We start from the raw sequence: 14317 nt of genomic DNA on the forward strand, positions 1-14317 counted from the left end.
GTGTGTGTGTGTGTGTGTGTGTGTGTGTGTGTGTGTAACTGTGTATGCGCAGGGTTACACTCTGAGTATCTATGACTGTGGGTCTTTCTCGATTAGAGGGCAGAGGCAGAGCAGCACTGCTCACCTTGTCAAAATACAATAACAGCCTAGTAACACAGCTAATGACAACACAATAATAAAAACAGAGTGTAGTCTTACCAAGAACTAGCTATTTCTACCAAACATCAATTGATGTCTTAAAGTGGACTTCAGCTCATCGTCAAAATGTCGTCATCCTTCTGAAAACTGGCTTGAAAAATGTAAAAACTTTCTTTAAGTTCAGCAACAAATATGTTAGCCAGAACAGCATCACTGCCTAGCAGTTTCAAAATGCCTACTGGCTAATAGTCACACTATCATTTAGGCTATAGTACTTATATACTATTTACTTTGAATAACAGACAAGTTTAATTACAAGAGCGTCATTACACTGCTATTTACAGCTGTTCAATAGTTAGACTAATGTGATGCCGCTCGTCATCTAAGAGAAAACACGTAGAGCACACTACTCCCAAGAATACAAAATGTGCTGCAGTCTGAAACCACCTTAACACTGTTGGCTTTGATCCGAACACAAGGATCCTAACTTACATTGAAGTCTAGTTGAAATCTCAAAACCATACTGATTCATTATTAGGGATGATAACGTTTAAATATCTGTAGTCAGTATGAATGTTGGCATGTGGCTTTCAACCCCAACTAACCAGGATGTGGTTAGCACAGTGAGGTCAGTGAGGTTGCTAGACCCTGCTAGACTCTTTGCACAAACCTATAAATACTTCAAAACCAATACTGAAATATTATATTACTGTTTATAATTTTGCATATATAGTAGTAATTTATTTAATACACAACTGTTTCTTTTCAGTCTAACTTGAGTTAAGTTAAATATTTCACAAATTCATTTTGGTAGTATTAAACACATTTTACTTACAATGGTTTGCATATGAATATGTAAAATAAAAAATAATTCTATTCCAATATTCAGTGGGACATTACTGAACATTAAAGCAATACTGTTAAATTGTATAGTTGCATACATTGTAAAGAGATAACAAGAGAAAAGGAAAAAAAAGCTCATACCTTTGGAATTCCCGGTCGATCAAGCCAGTCGGCATAAATAGCACTGAGGGTGAGGCCTTTTCTGAAACACAATGGCACAAGTGTTAGCATTATTCCTATTATAGCAATGACTGTTATTGCCCAAGACAGCCCATGACAACATGGCTTTTTGAAAATATGGTTAGGGTCATGCCAGACTTGATGCTTAGACCAAAACCTTAAACTAAAAGGGGAACACCCACTTTCATATTGAAAAGTCTGCACGGGCCTGTACAGACAATGAGTTGGATTTATAAATATGTCAGTGTCTGTTTGTGTGTGTATGTAGGGGGAAACACTCATGCATAAAATACAGACAGTGACAATGACTGTGTTGTCCTGGCAAAGACTGGACAACACTGGACAAGCAGTTTGCTGTGTGTATGTAAACTGGAACCTATACACAGCAAACTGCTTGTCCAGTTCAGCTGCACCCTCAATCAGTTAGACTCAGACTTCGACTTAATCCAGCCCACCTGTGCTTAAAAGGAAAGTTTGTATATTAATTTGTATATTGATATTAATTTAATTTGTGGTTTTCAGCCCATTAAATGCCTAAATTTAACGGCAAGTCATCCAATAGTTGTTCGGGTATTTGTACCAGACCAACATGCCTGAAGACCTATACACAAACAGGGTCTTTAGTAAATTAAACCTCACTAAAATTACTTTATACTCAGTAATGTAATCTGCAAGAATTAATAATCCCAATAAGAACTAATTTGTCCAGAACCTGGACATCAAACACATTATTGGTGACTTTACCACAAGAAAAATTTCAGCTCTTGGCATGTGAAGTTGAACCACACTACATAAATACAAAACATCTGCCACACCAATAGCAAAAACCCATAAAGAGGGATAATATGGGATTATGTGGGCATAATTCTCTTGAATGGCAAACAAAAGATTACTATCAGTAAATACACAGCCTGATGTGTCAAATACTGTTTAATGATAGGAATAGAAAGAAACAAGCTTTATGTCTCACGAAAGGATGAGACATGTACCTACTGGTTTTTTCATGTCAGATCGTAAGATTCTAGTTGGCAGTCATTTTAATAGTGATGTAGGAGAACATGCTGTCTTTTAGACTGGTTTTGGAAAGAGTGACTGTGATGCATGAGATATAGTGGCTTCCTTATTCAAGGAAGTCAATGATTGCATTGATAGTTAAACATGTGTTTAGTCTTATAATGCCAATATTTGGACCTAAGGAGTCTAAGGAATGATCATGATATATAACCATACCAATGTCTGCTCTAATCCTAAACCTTTCTCTTCGCATGGGCTGTTTACTGAAAGAGGCACCAGTTCCAAATATTGACTGTCCCCGACTCCCTCTGTTTAATTCAATCAATCTCTGCTAGTCCAGTAGAACACTCCATGTGACAGAAAAGGCAAAAAGACGGCATTCATAGTAGACACAGGGGCGCTGAGCAGGAGAGGGGTAAGGAGAGAAAGGTTGAGGTTGGGAGAAACAAAGTGAAAGACAGACGGGAAGAAAACGCAGGACAGGGAGACAGGCAAAAGAAGAGGTTAATGAGGCAATCAGGAGAAATAGAGAACTGAATGATTAAGCGAGTGCAGAGAGGGAGAGAAAATTAGAGAGGAGGAGAACAGGAGGAGCAGTTATCCTTTTACACTTCAATTAACATGAGAGGGAATGAGACTGCTCTCTTAACAGGATTGGTGTTGGGAGCTTTTGCTGGCCATGCTTCCACAGTATAGGAACACTGTAGTCAAGTAACAAAGACCAGGTCAACACATACTCATGTATTTGCCATTTAATGTACTGAAAAATCACATCCATTATGGAAACAAGTTTTCAGGGTTTGATAAAACAGAAAACTAGTACGTAGCATATCTAATATGTCCACAACGAGGAACTAGGCTACTGCTACCCAAGTCCAAACCAAAGTGGTTTTAACCCACCAAGTCAATTTTCATTATTCATGCATCACGCTGTAAGCATTTTTCATAGCCACTTACATACCTCTCCATTTCGGGAAAGTTACTCAGCAGCATTCGCAGGAAATCCTGCTCAAAAGACAAAAATGGGAGTATTTAGGGGTGTGTGAGAAGAAGACAAAAAGAAAGAGAAGGGAATATCTTCTCTTAAGTCAGGAGTGCAAGGTCAAACATTGTTAATCTTATATCCATTATTTAGTGGGACGTTTCAATGAAGAAATAGGAGCCAGGTGGAACACATACACATGCACAGACTTCCAGGTGTGATCACTCAGCTTCATGGCCCCAGCAGAATAAACACATGTGGTTAAACTGATGTATGGTCATCAATTTCAAACACTTCTGGAGCATATTCAACTACTATAGCACTCTGGCAATCAAGCTTACAACAGCCTCCAGTTAATTTATGGAAATAACATCGTGCCTCAGAGACAGGTCATGTTAAAACAGTTCACATTTTATTAACAGCCACTGAAGCAGCTACAAGTCATCATTGAGATTCTCTGTTAAGGTCATCTAGTAAAAATGAGATTTCTGAATTACAGCCTCACCTGAGACAAAATGAGTTGCCCGTGGTATTTCTTCACAAATAATCTAAAGAAGTCAATGAATTGTTGCTCTCCCACTTGATTGGCCAAGAACCTGAGAAGAAAGTAGCCCTGGACAAAGAACAAAACAAATAAAGACAGCTAAACATGATCCATGAATAATCACACCACCTAAAAGTACATTATATAGGATTTTTTTTTTTATGTTTAATTAATTCTAGGGTCTTTTCTTTGTTTGCTTAATTCTTTCCCTTGTTTCACTATCCATTTTTCACCTTTCCTTGCTAATTCTACCACATTACATCTCTCACCTTGAGGTAGTGGACTTGCATGAAGGTTTTGTCAGGGTTGAGGGCATGTTTAACCATGGTGGAGCCAGACTCACTGACCTGGCCAGTGTTTTCCATGTTGGGTCTGCAGAAGGACAAATTGACAGAGAAACTAAACTTCACACAAGATACAACAGAAAAAGGAGATGGACATACAGTGCACAGTGGGCGATATTCAGCACACAGTATGCAGGAAGGTGCACAGAAAATGACACAGGTAAGTGCAAAAACTGAAAAGAAAAAAAAACATGGCTTTAGAGAACTTGAGCACAGAGTTTTTATTTTTTATTCCACTCATACAGACATTTTAGTTGCAGGAAATCCACAGTTTCTACAGAGCAAGAGTACAATGTCAGGGACACTAAATCCAGTCATTCAACCAGCACTCTTAGTAGCAACACATTGCCAGGTCGCTCTACTTTGCCTGAGGCAGGCTGGAACTCAAGTTGCAGATTTATAATAGCATACTATAGTGTTTATATGACCTCACTGGGCTGCACTCCATCTTTACCGCCCATGACTCTCTGTGTGAACATATCACTGACTAAAACGTTACCCCGTCTGCAGGCACAAAAGATGCCATGCTCAAGGTTTTGCTTTCACTGTCACACAGATACAAGTCATCCCTTCAATCTACACAAAGACAAAAACAAACACACATTAAACCAATAACATCCAGACAAACAGAGCACTGACAGGGGATGCTGCGCAATGATAGTTTCAGTTAGCCGGTATTGATTAAACTGAGCAGATTAACTCAGTGTGCCAATAGGAAGGCCTTGAAGGATCGCCCTCCTGCCAAGTCGATACGCCAGGCGCCTGCCCCACCAATCAATACACCTTTCATCACTAGCTAGCACTTTTCCACAGGACTTCTTCATGACAGGGCCAGGAACAGGCACAGGCACAGGCACAGGCACACACACACACACCCACACTATCAGGGAGAAGCAAAATATATGTCTAAACTCCTATTCACAGAGATTCTTTTTTTTTTTTTTAAATGTGAAACCTCAATGTTTAAACTTTTTGAGATGAGATTTAACTGTGAACCACAATTTGGTCAAATACCTCATCTCTTTGAGTCTTTATCCAGGCATGATGAGAAGAAAAGCAGGGACAGGCCGAGATGAAGTAGATTAGGGTCGTGGACATGAGCAGAAGGAGGAGTTGTGGAGAAATCAAGCACAGGAGATAGAAGGGAATGTTTGGTTTGCTTAGTGAACTGAGAGAGGAAGTCATCAGCTTCCTGGAATTCCTAAATTTGACTGGACACTCTTACAAGGACTTTCATCATGCATATGAGGGTGTGTTCATACTTGTGTGCATGTGCGCATGTCACATAAATATAATGTGTGAGAAAAATCACAACCCCGATGACCTGGTTTGGGAAAATCCACTTCACAACAGAATCTTATTTAATGATCTTCAGTGTCTGTGGATTAAAAGGTGCCAATATTCTCAGCCTGGCAGTCTACATAAAACTTCTATAGAACACAATGCTACAGGCAAAACATACATCATGAAAAACAGTCTGTCTTAAATGTTGGAAAATGGCTCCCTTACTAATATCATGGCCATAATATTTTCCAGTTTTTTAAATTTATAATGGAGTTTTTTTTTTTTTTTTAAATTTGCACTCTATCTGGTCTCCTGTCCACAGTGCCCATGTCCGTCTGTTACTGCTGATAAGATGAAATAGACTCTTTTTAAGACAGCAGGACGTGCTGTATCCCTGGGAAATTCTATATGTGTGTCAGACAGAGAAGTAGAAAGAAAAAGAGGGACTCGGGAAGAAACAAAAACAATGACAACATGTATTTCCAGTAGAGAAAATGTGTCAGTTTCCTACCAGTGTCAGAGTGCAGTTAGAAAAAATGTTGATCTATCACTGCCATGTTAGACAAAGAAACTCCACCCTTTCCACTGTCCTGACCAAGGATGTATGGATGTGTAAATGCCTGTCTTTCATTGTGTCTCTTTGTCAGAAATGATTTACTACAGCTTTAAGAGGAATTGCTGCTCGCTGCCTTAGAGAATCACACAATAGCTCAATGTATTTCAGAATAAATGGCGCTCTTATCTGACTCATAGGCCATGTGTGTGAGAGGGAGGTTGCTTGTGTGTGTGTGTGTAGCGATGCACACACCTGGGTGTGTCTGACACAGACAGAAAAAGAGATGGAGGAAATCAGGAGCTATTACTAACAGAACTTAATGTCAAATGCGCGCAGACAGAGAGAGAGAGAGAGAGAGAGCGAGAGAGAGAGAGAGAGAGAGAGAGAGAGAGAGAGAGAGAGAGAGAGAGAGAGAAAGAAAGAGGTTTATAGCTCCACAAGCCATATCCTGACAAATTACTCTGGGTTGACTGTGGAAACCGGATAAGGTAGAGCAGCGCTCCCAGCAGCCCAGTAAATCAGCAGGGAGAATGGCGTCTGGCCCAGGCTGCCCTAAATATAACTCATCTGAAATGGACTGATAAACACTGGCCACTGGGGACCCTGCTGGATCACGGGGTGGCGATTGTGACCCAGTGAACTTGGAAAGCACAACCTGCCATTTAGCTTTATGCGTGTGTGTTTGTGTGTGTGTGTTAAGTGTGAGGAGGTTCTGCATCTCTGTGAGTACATCCTCCTCTGCCCCCTTTCCCTTCAACAGGTCCTCTCCAACATTTCTCTGTGGTTTCAGACAACCACTTTGTGGTTATTAATATTATGTTTCCACACAGTTGTAACGCTAATTGATTTGGATGTACAAGCAGTGTAGCCCATATAAAAAAGTGGCAGGGGCTGTTCCAAAGGTTGAAGAAAACTGAGGTTTTAGTTACAAGTGACCTTCCAATGGCCTCCATGCAATGAACATTTAAGGCAATGAGATAAAGTTGAAAACAATATCACAATGGTAATAGGAAGGTTTTCCTGATATCAACATAAGTCACAGTATCTCAAATAGGTAAAATACATCCAAAAAATAAATCTGAGACTCGGGAGAGATAGAATAAAAGACTAAATGAACACCAGAAGTAGACAACATCAACAATCATTATGAACATCAGACCAATGTTGGTCAAAGCACTGACTGGGAAGGAATATTATTGACAAAGACTCTCCTGCTCTTACTGTACACAGTTAATGATGATAAATCCTGAGCGAGGTTCTAGACCATTGAAAAAACTCCCATCTCATGAAGACCATAAGACGAGGTCAAAGCTAGTAACACTGTAAAACAAAAACTTCAGTAGCTAATTTTTTCATTTTAAAACTTTGAGTTAGACAAGAAAATATTTTAAAATAATTTTTGGGGGTTTCCTGAAAAGAGCTGGAATCTGATACTAAACAAAAACAGAAATAGCCTTGAAAAGAACACAAGCAAACAGTCAATCATTGTCACCACATTTGCAAAACAAAGGGTGTACTTTGTAATATAATCTGTCAAAAATATATGCATCCATGCATATGGGCACATATATCTGTGCATGCATTGTTTACATTTTTCAGACGTTAGTTACACGATGTTGATTTAACCCAGGCAGGTACAGGGAAAGCTAACACTGATCCTCCTAATAACACGTGTCTGCAGCATAGGGGAACACCACGATAGTGTCTGCTAGACAGGCACAGCTCTCAAGTGCATGTTTAATTCTTTCACACACATACAGTTTTATATTTGTAGATACAGTCTATATCACTGTAATAACATCCACCTTGTTAAGGCTACCACAAGTGCTACCATTTATACAATACAATACATGCACTGGATATTTTCTGCATTACAATATTGACAGGGTTACTGTGCATAATTCAGCCTTGACACACTGAAACCTTTTTAGCTAATGAACAGTTAACAGTTAACAGAAAAAATCTCTATTAATAATACTGGAACACTTCACTAACACAGCTTGCTGTATGCTGGAGAAACTCAGATGATGTGAAGCACTATTAATTCAAGTGTTTTAATTCTGTGATGACAAAATTAATAAATTAGTCCCAAGCAGGAGTGCCATGCAATCAATAACACATTGATTTGCTGTTACACTGTACAGCCTCTTACAAGCGTGGAATGTTTACTGTACTACAAGTGTCATCTCCACTGAGAGCGACGATACAAAATGCAAAAGACCAACAAGCGTTTTTACCATTAAAGAGTTAACTCCTGGATGGGGTTTACACCTGTAATCCCCTGATGACACCGTGCTTCCACCCTAGATAAAACAAACTGGGTGTGGGCCCCACATTGTCAGGATCAGATGAAGAGTTTGTGTGTGTTTGCTGTGTAGAGCTTTTCTAAGACATGACAGTACAGTACACCAGGATATACTCTCTTGCCACACCTGCCACACTGGAATGCATATCACTCACATGTGTGTGCCTGCATGCGCAGCTGCCAACAAAAGCTGGGAATACTGTAACCTAACAAAGTAGACTGTATCCACTATGGGGAATTAGTTTAAGACAAGTACAACATTTTCTCTTTTCCCTCTAGATCTCTTGTAGTACGCTACCATGTCTACAGATAAACTTTTTGTGTTGTGTCTTATAAAAATGTCTTTGGGTTCAGCATTGGCATTTTCAAAAAATATTAGTCACCCTATTTAGTGGATTTTTTGTTTACAATGATGATTGCATTACATCTTCTATTGCTGGCAATGCAAAGGTTTGTCAAGAAACCTGAACTGGTGATAATTTCAAAAGAATCTCTTTAAACATTACATTTAAAATAAATACAAACTAAATATATTCATGTTGCGTAACAGTGCTGCTAATGCTGATTTAACAGAGCAAATTATGAAAATGCGTGAAAATTGTTGAGGAAAAAAATAATCAAGCACAGTTTGGGGTCAAGCTTATGTCAAGTGTACACTTCTGTGTTGTGCTGTGACCATGGTTGTCTATAAGACCCCTTTCCATGACAGTGGCAACAATAGCAAGATAGTTCAAATGGGATCAGGGTTAATGCGAGACACACCTGAGGATCTGAAGTTCCTCTTCTGAGTTCTGCAACTCATCAGAGAGTCGTCTCCACCTCAGCAGTGCCTTCAGCTCAGACTGTTCTGCTGTCTCTTGCAGGGAAAGCTGGAGGGAGACATATAGGGAGTTATATGGGGGTAATGGAAAGGGTTAACAATGAGCAAAGAAATCTGTAGAGGAAATTTAAATATGCTGATTTTAAATATGGAAAGAAACAGATTACAGCACACTAATAGCATTACAGTATCACTGTAGCACTAGCTAAGATCAGTCACTGCATATTAATGATAATGTTTCTTTAAAGCCAAGCTTACACTATAAAGGTGACATGATTATACAACACTAACACAATAAAAACATTTGCTTTACTTCAGATGGTGTGGGGTTAGATCTGTATGCATTTTGTAGATCGAGGATCAAAACTGAGATAATTGTTGCAAGGAGAGGATTCATACTAATGCTACACCCTTTTTCTTTGTCCTGCTGTTTATCTATAGATCAATAATTACTAAGCTGACAGTCCTCTGGAACAGGCCCTATCAGATACCCTATCTGTACCTGTGCAAAGTACTAATTCTTAGGATTCGTCATCTTATGTTTTAGTAGGTGAGGCGGTTTGAGTTTGATGGTTTGTCATGGAACTTTACCCTTTCATTTTGCTTGGCCAATGCTCTGACCTTTCAGACATTGTTTTTGTTTCTTGTTTATATGTGTGTGCGTTTTTTTTTTTTTTTTTTTTCAAACTCCACGTTTGGATTGGATTCTTTAATAAACTGTTTCCCTTTGTGCTTGATGTATGGTTTTACTATGGTAATGTAATAGTCAAATCTTGTTGACTTGCATCCAACCACAACTCTAATGTCTGAAAATCCTGGCACATACAGTAAATTATGGAAATGAAACACTGCAATGTCAACTTATTTTTCCTTGACTTGCTGTACTATATCACTTGCACGAAGGAGCTGGCTCATACTTTATAGCAGTATTTTTAAACACAAGTAATAGTTTAATGACTCCTGAGGATACAGTACATTGACTGGTTTTCATTTCAGTTTTCATTGGTAACTTCCTCAAAATGGCCACCCCAAATTGGGTTTCAGAAGTTGGCTAAACTGGTATATTTGAAGTATATTTGCTGTAGTGTACTACAATCATCAGACAGCCATCGTATTGTACTTGTTGTGCCTGGGCCCAGATAATGTCCTCCAGATATGTGGCAAAGCCCTCGCTGATCCATTCCTCAGTCCAGTCTCTGGCTCCGATAACCAGGCCGAACCAGGAGTGAGCGATCTCATGGCACATCCTGGACCCACACAGAGACAAACTGTTGTCTCCAGAACCAGGAGTGGCAGCACACAACACACTCTGAGACAGGAAAATGATATGGGGGCTAGGGAAGATAAACAAGAGAAAAAAAAATATGAACAAGAGGGTTTAAACCAGATATAAGTTTTAAAAGTGAGGAAAAGTAGTGAGAAAAAGTGAGGAAGTAGGGGATATAAAAGGAAAAGTTTCAAACATTTGAGAGTAAAAACCTTTCATAATCATACATATGAATGAAGTAGAAGAAACACAAGGCATAATTAAATAAACACATAAACAGAGGAGACAAAATACAAAAACTAAAGTAGTGGTTTAAGAAAAAATATCAAGAAGACAATGAGATAAGATTCCACACCTGGGATTACAGAAAATTCAGCCCGAACATGCCATAGAAGATTAACCAAAAGGCTTATGTACTAATGAGAATGGGAGTCACTAACTGCCCGTCCCTCCTTCATTCTCTGAATTACGTTTAGCAAAGGAAAGCTTACTCAACAAGTGTTCTTGCCAAACCTAACTGCTCTGTACAAACATCCAGCAAGAGCATCATGTTTTCTCAACTTCAACAGTCAACTAGCAATGGGCAAAAGAAAATGAATAAAACAACTCTCACTCACTTTGCTCCTAGATGTGACATCAAGGTAATGCTGCACATTTCGAGTTTAAAGACTGACTTTTCAAAACAATACATATGTAATAAACCAAATCTTAACCCTTCGAAGGCCTTTATGAAATGGAAAAAAAGAACAAAGCCTGACATATGACTATATTTAGCAATTAATATGCATCAGTGATTAAAAGATATTCATGACTGATTTATTGGGCAATTAAGTTAATTAAAATACCTAGAATACACAAAAGTGTAGTGCTAAGGTACTTTCAGCGATGTCAAGTATAAGAGGCTCTTTCTGCTTGTGCGGTGAAAGAAAAACAGCACTACAACGATTAAGCTTTGAATAAGAGCATTTTATCAAAGTTCTGAGCCAACCAAAACAAAAGAGGAAATGGTTAGCAAATGCGAGCTGGTAAATACTAAGTATAGAGATAATGGTTTCACTTAATGTTCATATTGCCATATCTGATTTTTGTTTATGTCATATTTTTCCCAAAACCTTCCCTCTCTTTTCTATTAACAGAGTGTATTTCAGGTTTGATGAGGGCTAAGAAAGGATTTTGTCACTGCACAGTGCTTGACAGAGCACACCAAGCTACTAAAATAGAATTGGCACAGTACCACACCTTGTTCAGATAAGAGTTAGAGTTGATAGTCAAAATATTCTTTTCCTTTACTAACTTCTGCAACATTTTAGAGGTTTGTGACCTTCTTCAAGTGGACCTATTCTAAAAACTCAAAATGTAAATAAGAATAACACACTAAAATAAACTAATGACAGGAGTTTACAGCAATGTTTTGTCTCTCTGAAGTAGTACTCTAGTCTTTTGAAGTAAATGCTAAAGTTAACAGGTTACTTACAAGGGCAACATGATGATACACAAATAAGTTTTTTTTTCCTGATGAGGGCAGTAGTATGACTGGAGGAATAACTAAGTTATACACTGTATGAAACATTCCTACTGCAGACTCTCAGCTTTACATAGACACAGAAGTACATGTGACTTTTAACAAAAAAAACCTCTGATAGAACTGGACCAATCAGAGTTCTCTGTCAAAGCAAAGGTCATGGCTGAAGACTTTTCTGGAGCATTCTTCTTTTTTCTGTAACAGTCTAGCTCTGGGTGCCCTGAGGGGCTTAGGGCCCAATGCGCGTGAGAAGGAGGCTATTCTTCAACAGAAGAATGGGCAAGGGGGTCACAAAGGTGTGAATGAATGGTCTCTCTCTCTCCTGGCCCATAAAACACCACTGGACTGTCTAGAGTTTCACACTCTCTAGATCTTAAATGCTCCAAACCCCATTGACCAAACATTGGTGAGAATTTATAGCAAGTTGCAGGATCTGACTGAAAAACATTGTTCAAAGGGCCATATCACCCTACTAGTGTGACAGATATGTTAAAGAAGGGATGTCTTTATCTGTTTCATTTCACTTTAGTCTGTATTTAGACATATTGCTGCCATTGATGAATTAGAGTATGCTGTAAAATGAACTGACTGCACTCATTGTGGAAGACCTAGCATCTTAAAACAGCAGATGACCTAGAAGTTGTTTTCTATCATTACCACAATATAGTGAATAAAAACATAGGTTAGGCTGGATCTGCCAGTCTATTTTAGAGGAAAACAAAATCAGATAACTGAACAACTACTTTTTATTTCCCAGAGGACTGTTTTATCAGCTAGAGGGCAGACCATCGCCTTCTGTTATTTACAGTGGGAACATGTCAACATCATACAATAGGGTCTTATGGGCATCATTTCTGAGACAGCATCTCAAATCTAATCCCATGTTTTTCCTGATTACACAAACAAAGGCTTTCACTGGAGCAGGAGATGCTAACATTACCCTTATGAGTTTCTTTGTAGCCTAATCTTATTCCCCCACAATTGGATAAGCATGCCTTTGTTGTCGGTTCCAACAGTGCATTTGTGTGTGTCTGTGTGAGTGAGTGAGTGAGTGAGTGAGTGTGAAACACAAAGACAGCCTTTCAGAGACGGCACTTGCACATGCTCCTCTGAGGGAGGCGGAACCCATCACTACAGTGACAAATAGTGTCATCCCACCATAGTGGGGATGAATAACAACAGCATCTTTCACGTTCACTAATACACTGACTGACATAAGTTGACATCAGGGACCTGTCAGGTGTGCATGCATGAGAAGACTTTCACGCACGTTTGTGTATATGTATCATCTTCACATGAGTATAGACTTTTCATCTTCACAATCTGAATCTAAAGTCTGCAATGGGGATTAATGTTTCTATCGGATTAACATTCTAAAATGTCAGTTCTGTTTTCAAATAAAGTATTAGGCATTAGGGTGTAAGTAAACACTGTCTTTATTGTACACTGTGCATCTAAATTCTCTATTTTGCTAATTTACAAACAAATTAATGTGTAAAGCTGTCTTTGTATCATATATTTGACACCCTATTATACCAAACCTGTTCTGATGGTTTTATATATAATTGATTGTCTTGTGAAAATCCTTCAGCTATAGATTTTGATACTATAGGATATTTTTGTCCAATTCAATGTTATGCATATGAGTCCATGGTAAAATAAAAAAAAAGAAATAACTCCCATTTAACACCTGAACAATTAAGCCTTTAAGGGATAATCAACATGCTTTATCACAAATGGCAGAAGGAGAATTTCACTTTATTATGATAATCACAACAAAATACTGCAGTAGGTCATGAAATTATGGGCTTGACAGGAAGTCAGAAAATTCCCTCCACTTTAACTAGTTTCCCTGTGTTAGTGACCTTTCCCAGATGGCAACCCTAATTAAGAGAATCTATAGCAAAAGGTCTACTCAAAGACATACAGCATTTTATATAAATAAGGGATCAGAGATACAGAGAGTTAATAGAAAAAAAAGATTAATTTGGACTGGACTCATTTATCAGAGTTACTAATCATTTATGATGGTTGCATATTACTCAGTGTTAAATAATGGGATGTTTCATTTAAACATGGTCACTGACACCTTCAGAACATGTAAATTAATTCATATGTGCCACATTTAATGACTACTAACTATGCAACAAATTGCTCTTGGTGTAATAAAGATTAACTCTGCTTTCTATTATATTATATCATATTCTTCTAAGTAGTACATGAAAGAAATGGAATTGCAATCTGAGATTTAATTGGATGCCAAACAAATGTATTCTCTATTATTAATTATAGTTCTGGTTTTTAATTGCCTTGTGGAATGTCCTACGGCTTGGAGAAAACTACGTATGAACACACTCAGAAAAAAAGTGCACAGACACTCATGCTTACAGGCAAACACTCTACGTTATTGTATGTAACGGCTTACAAACAGTGCTATGAATTTATATCCAGAAGGCAAAAAACAAAACTGAACGCAATGGGAGGCTGTCTGCGTATAGAATAACAGATAAAAGACCTT

At 38.4% G+C, this 14317-nt stretch overlaps 1 protein-coding gene across 5 annotated transcripts in view; it reads right to left on the reverse strand.

Annotated features, from left to right (window-relative positions):
* The window catches only part of aopep (aminopeptidase O (putative)), a 64532-nt gene that overhangs the window by 35915 nt on the left and 14300 nt on the right, over positions 1-14317 (reverse strand). For 4 of the 5 annotated variants that reach the window (XR_003296516.1, XR_003296518.1, XR_003296517.1 and 1 more), the window contains 6 exons: positions 10131-10344; positions 8953-9059; positions 3971-4073; positions 3663-3770; positions 3137-3180; positions 1123-1183 (listed from right to left, as the gene is read on the reverse strand). Coding sequence is in view for 1 of the 5 variants with exons in the window: in XM_026322008.1 (XP_026177793.1) it covers positions 1123-1183; positions 3137-3180; positions 3663-3770; positions 3971-4073; positions 8953-9059; positions 10131-10344 (637 nt within the window). In the remaining 4 variants the exon portion in view is untranslated. Of the gene's footprint in view, positions 1-1122; positions 1184-3132; positions 3181-3662; positions 3771-3970; positions 4074-8952; positions 9060-10130; positions 10345-14317 lie in introns of all 5 variants that reach the window. The other variant, XR_003296519.1, reaches the window with a different exon arrangement.

The sequence above is a fragment of the Mastacembelus armatus genome, chromosome 9 (genome assembly GCF_900324485.2).
Source record: "Mastacembelus armatus chromosome 9, fMasArm1.2, whole genome shotgun sequence".
Taxonomy (NCBI): domain Eukaryota; kingdom Metazoa; phylum Chordata; class Actinopteri; order Synbranchiformes; family Mastacembelidae; genus Mastacembelus; species Mastacembelus armatus.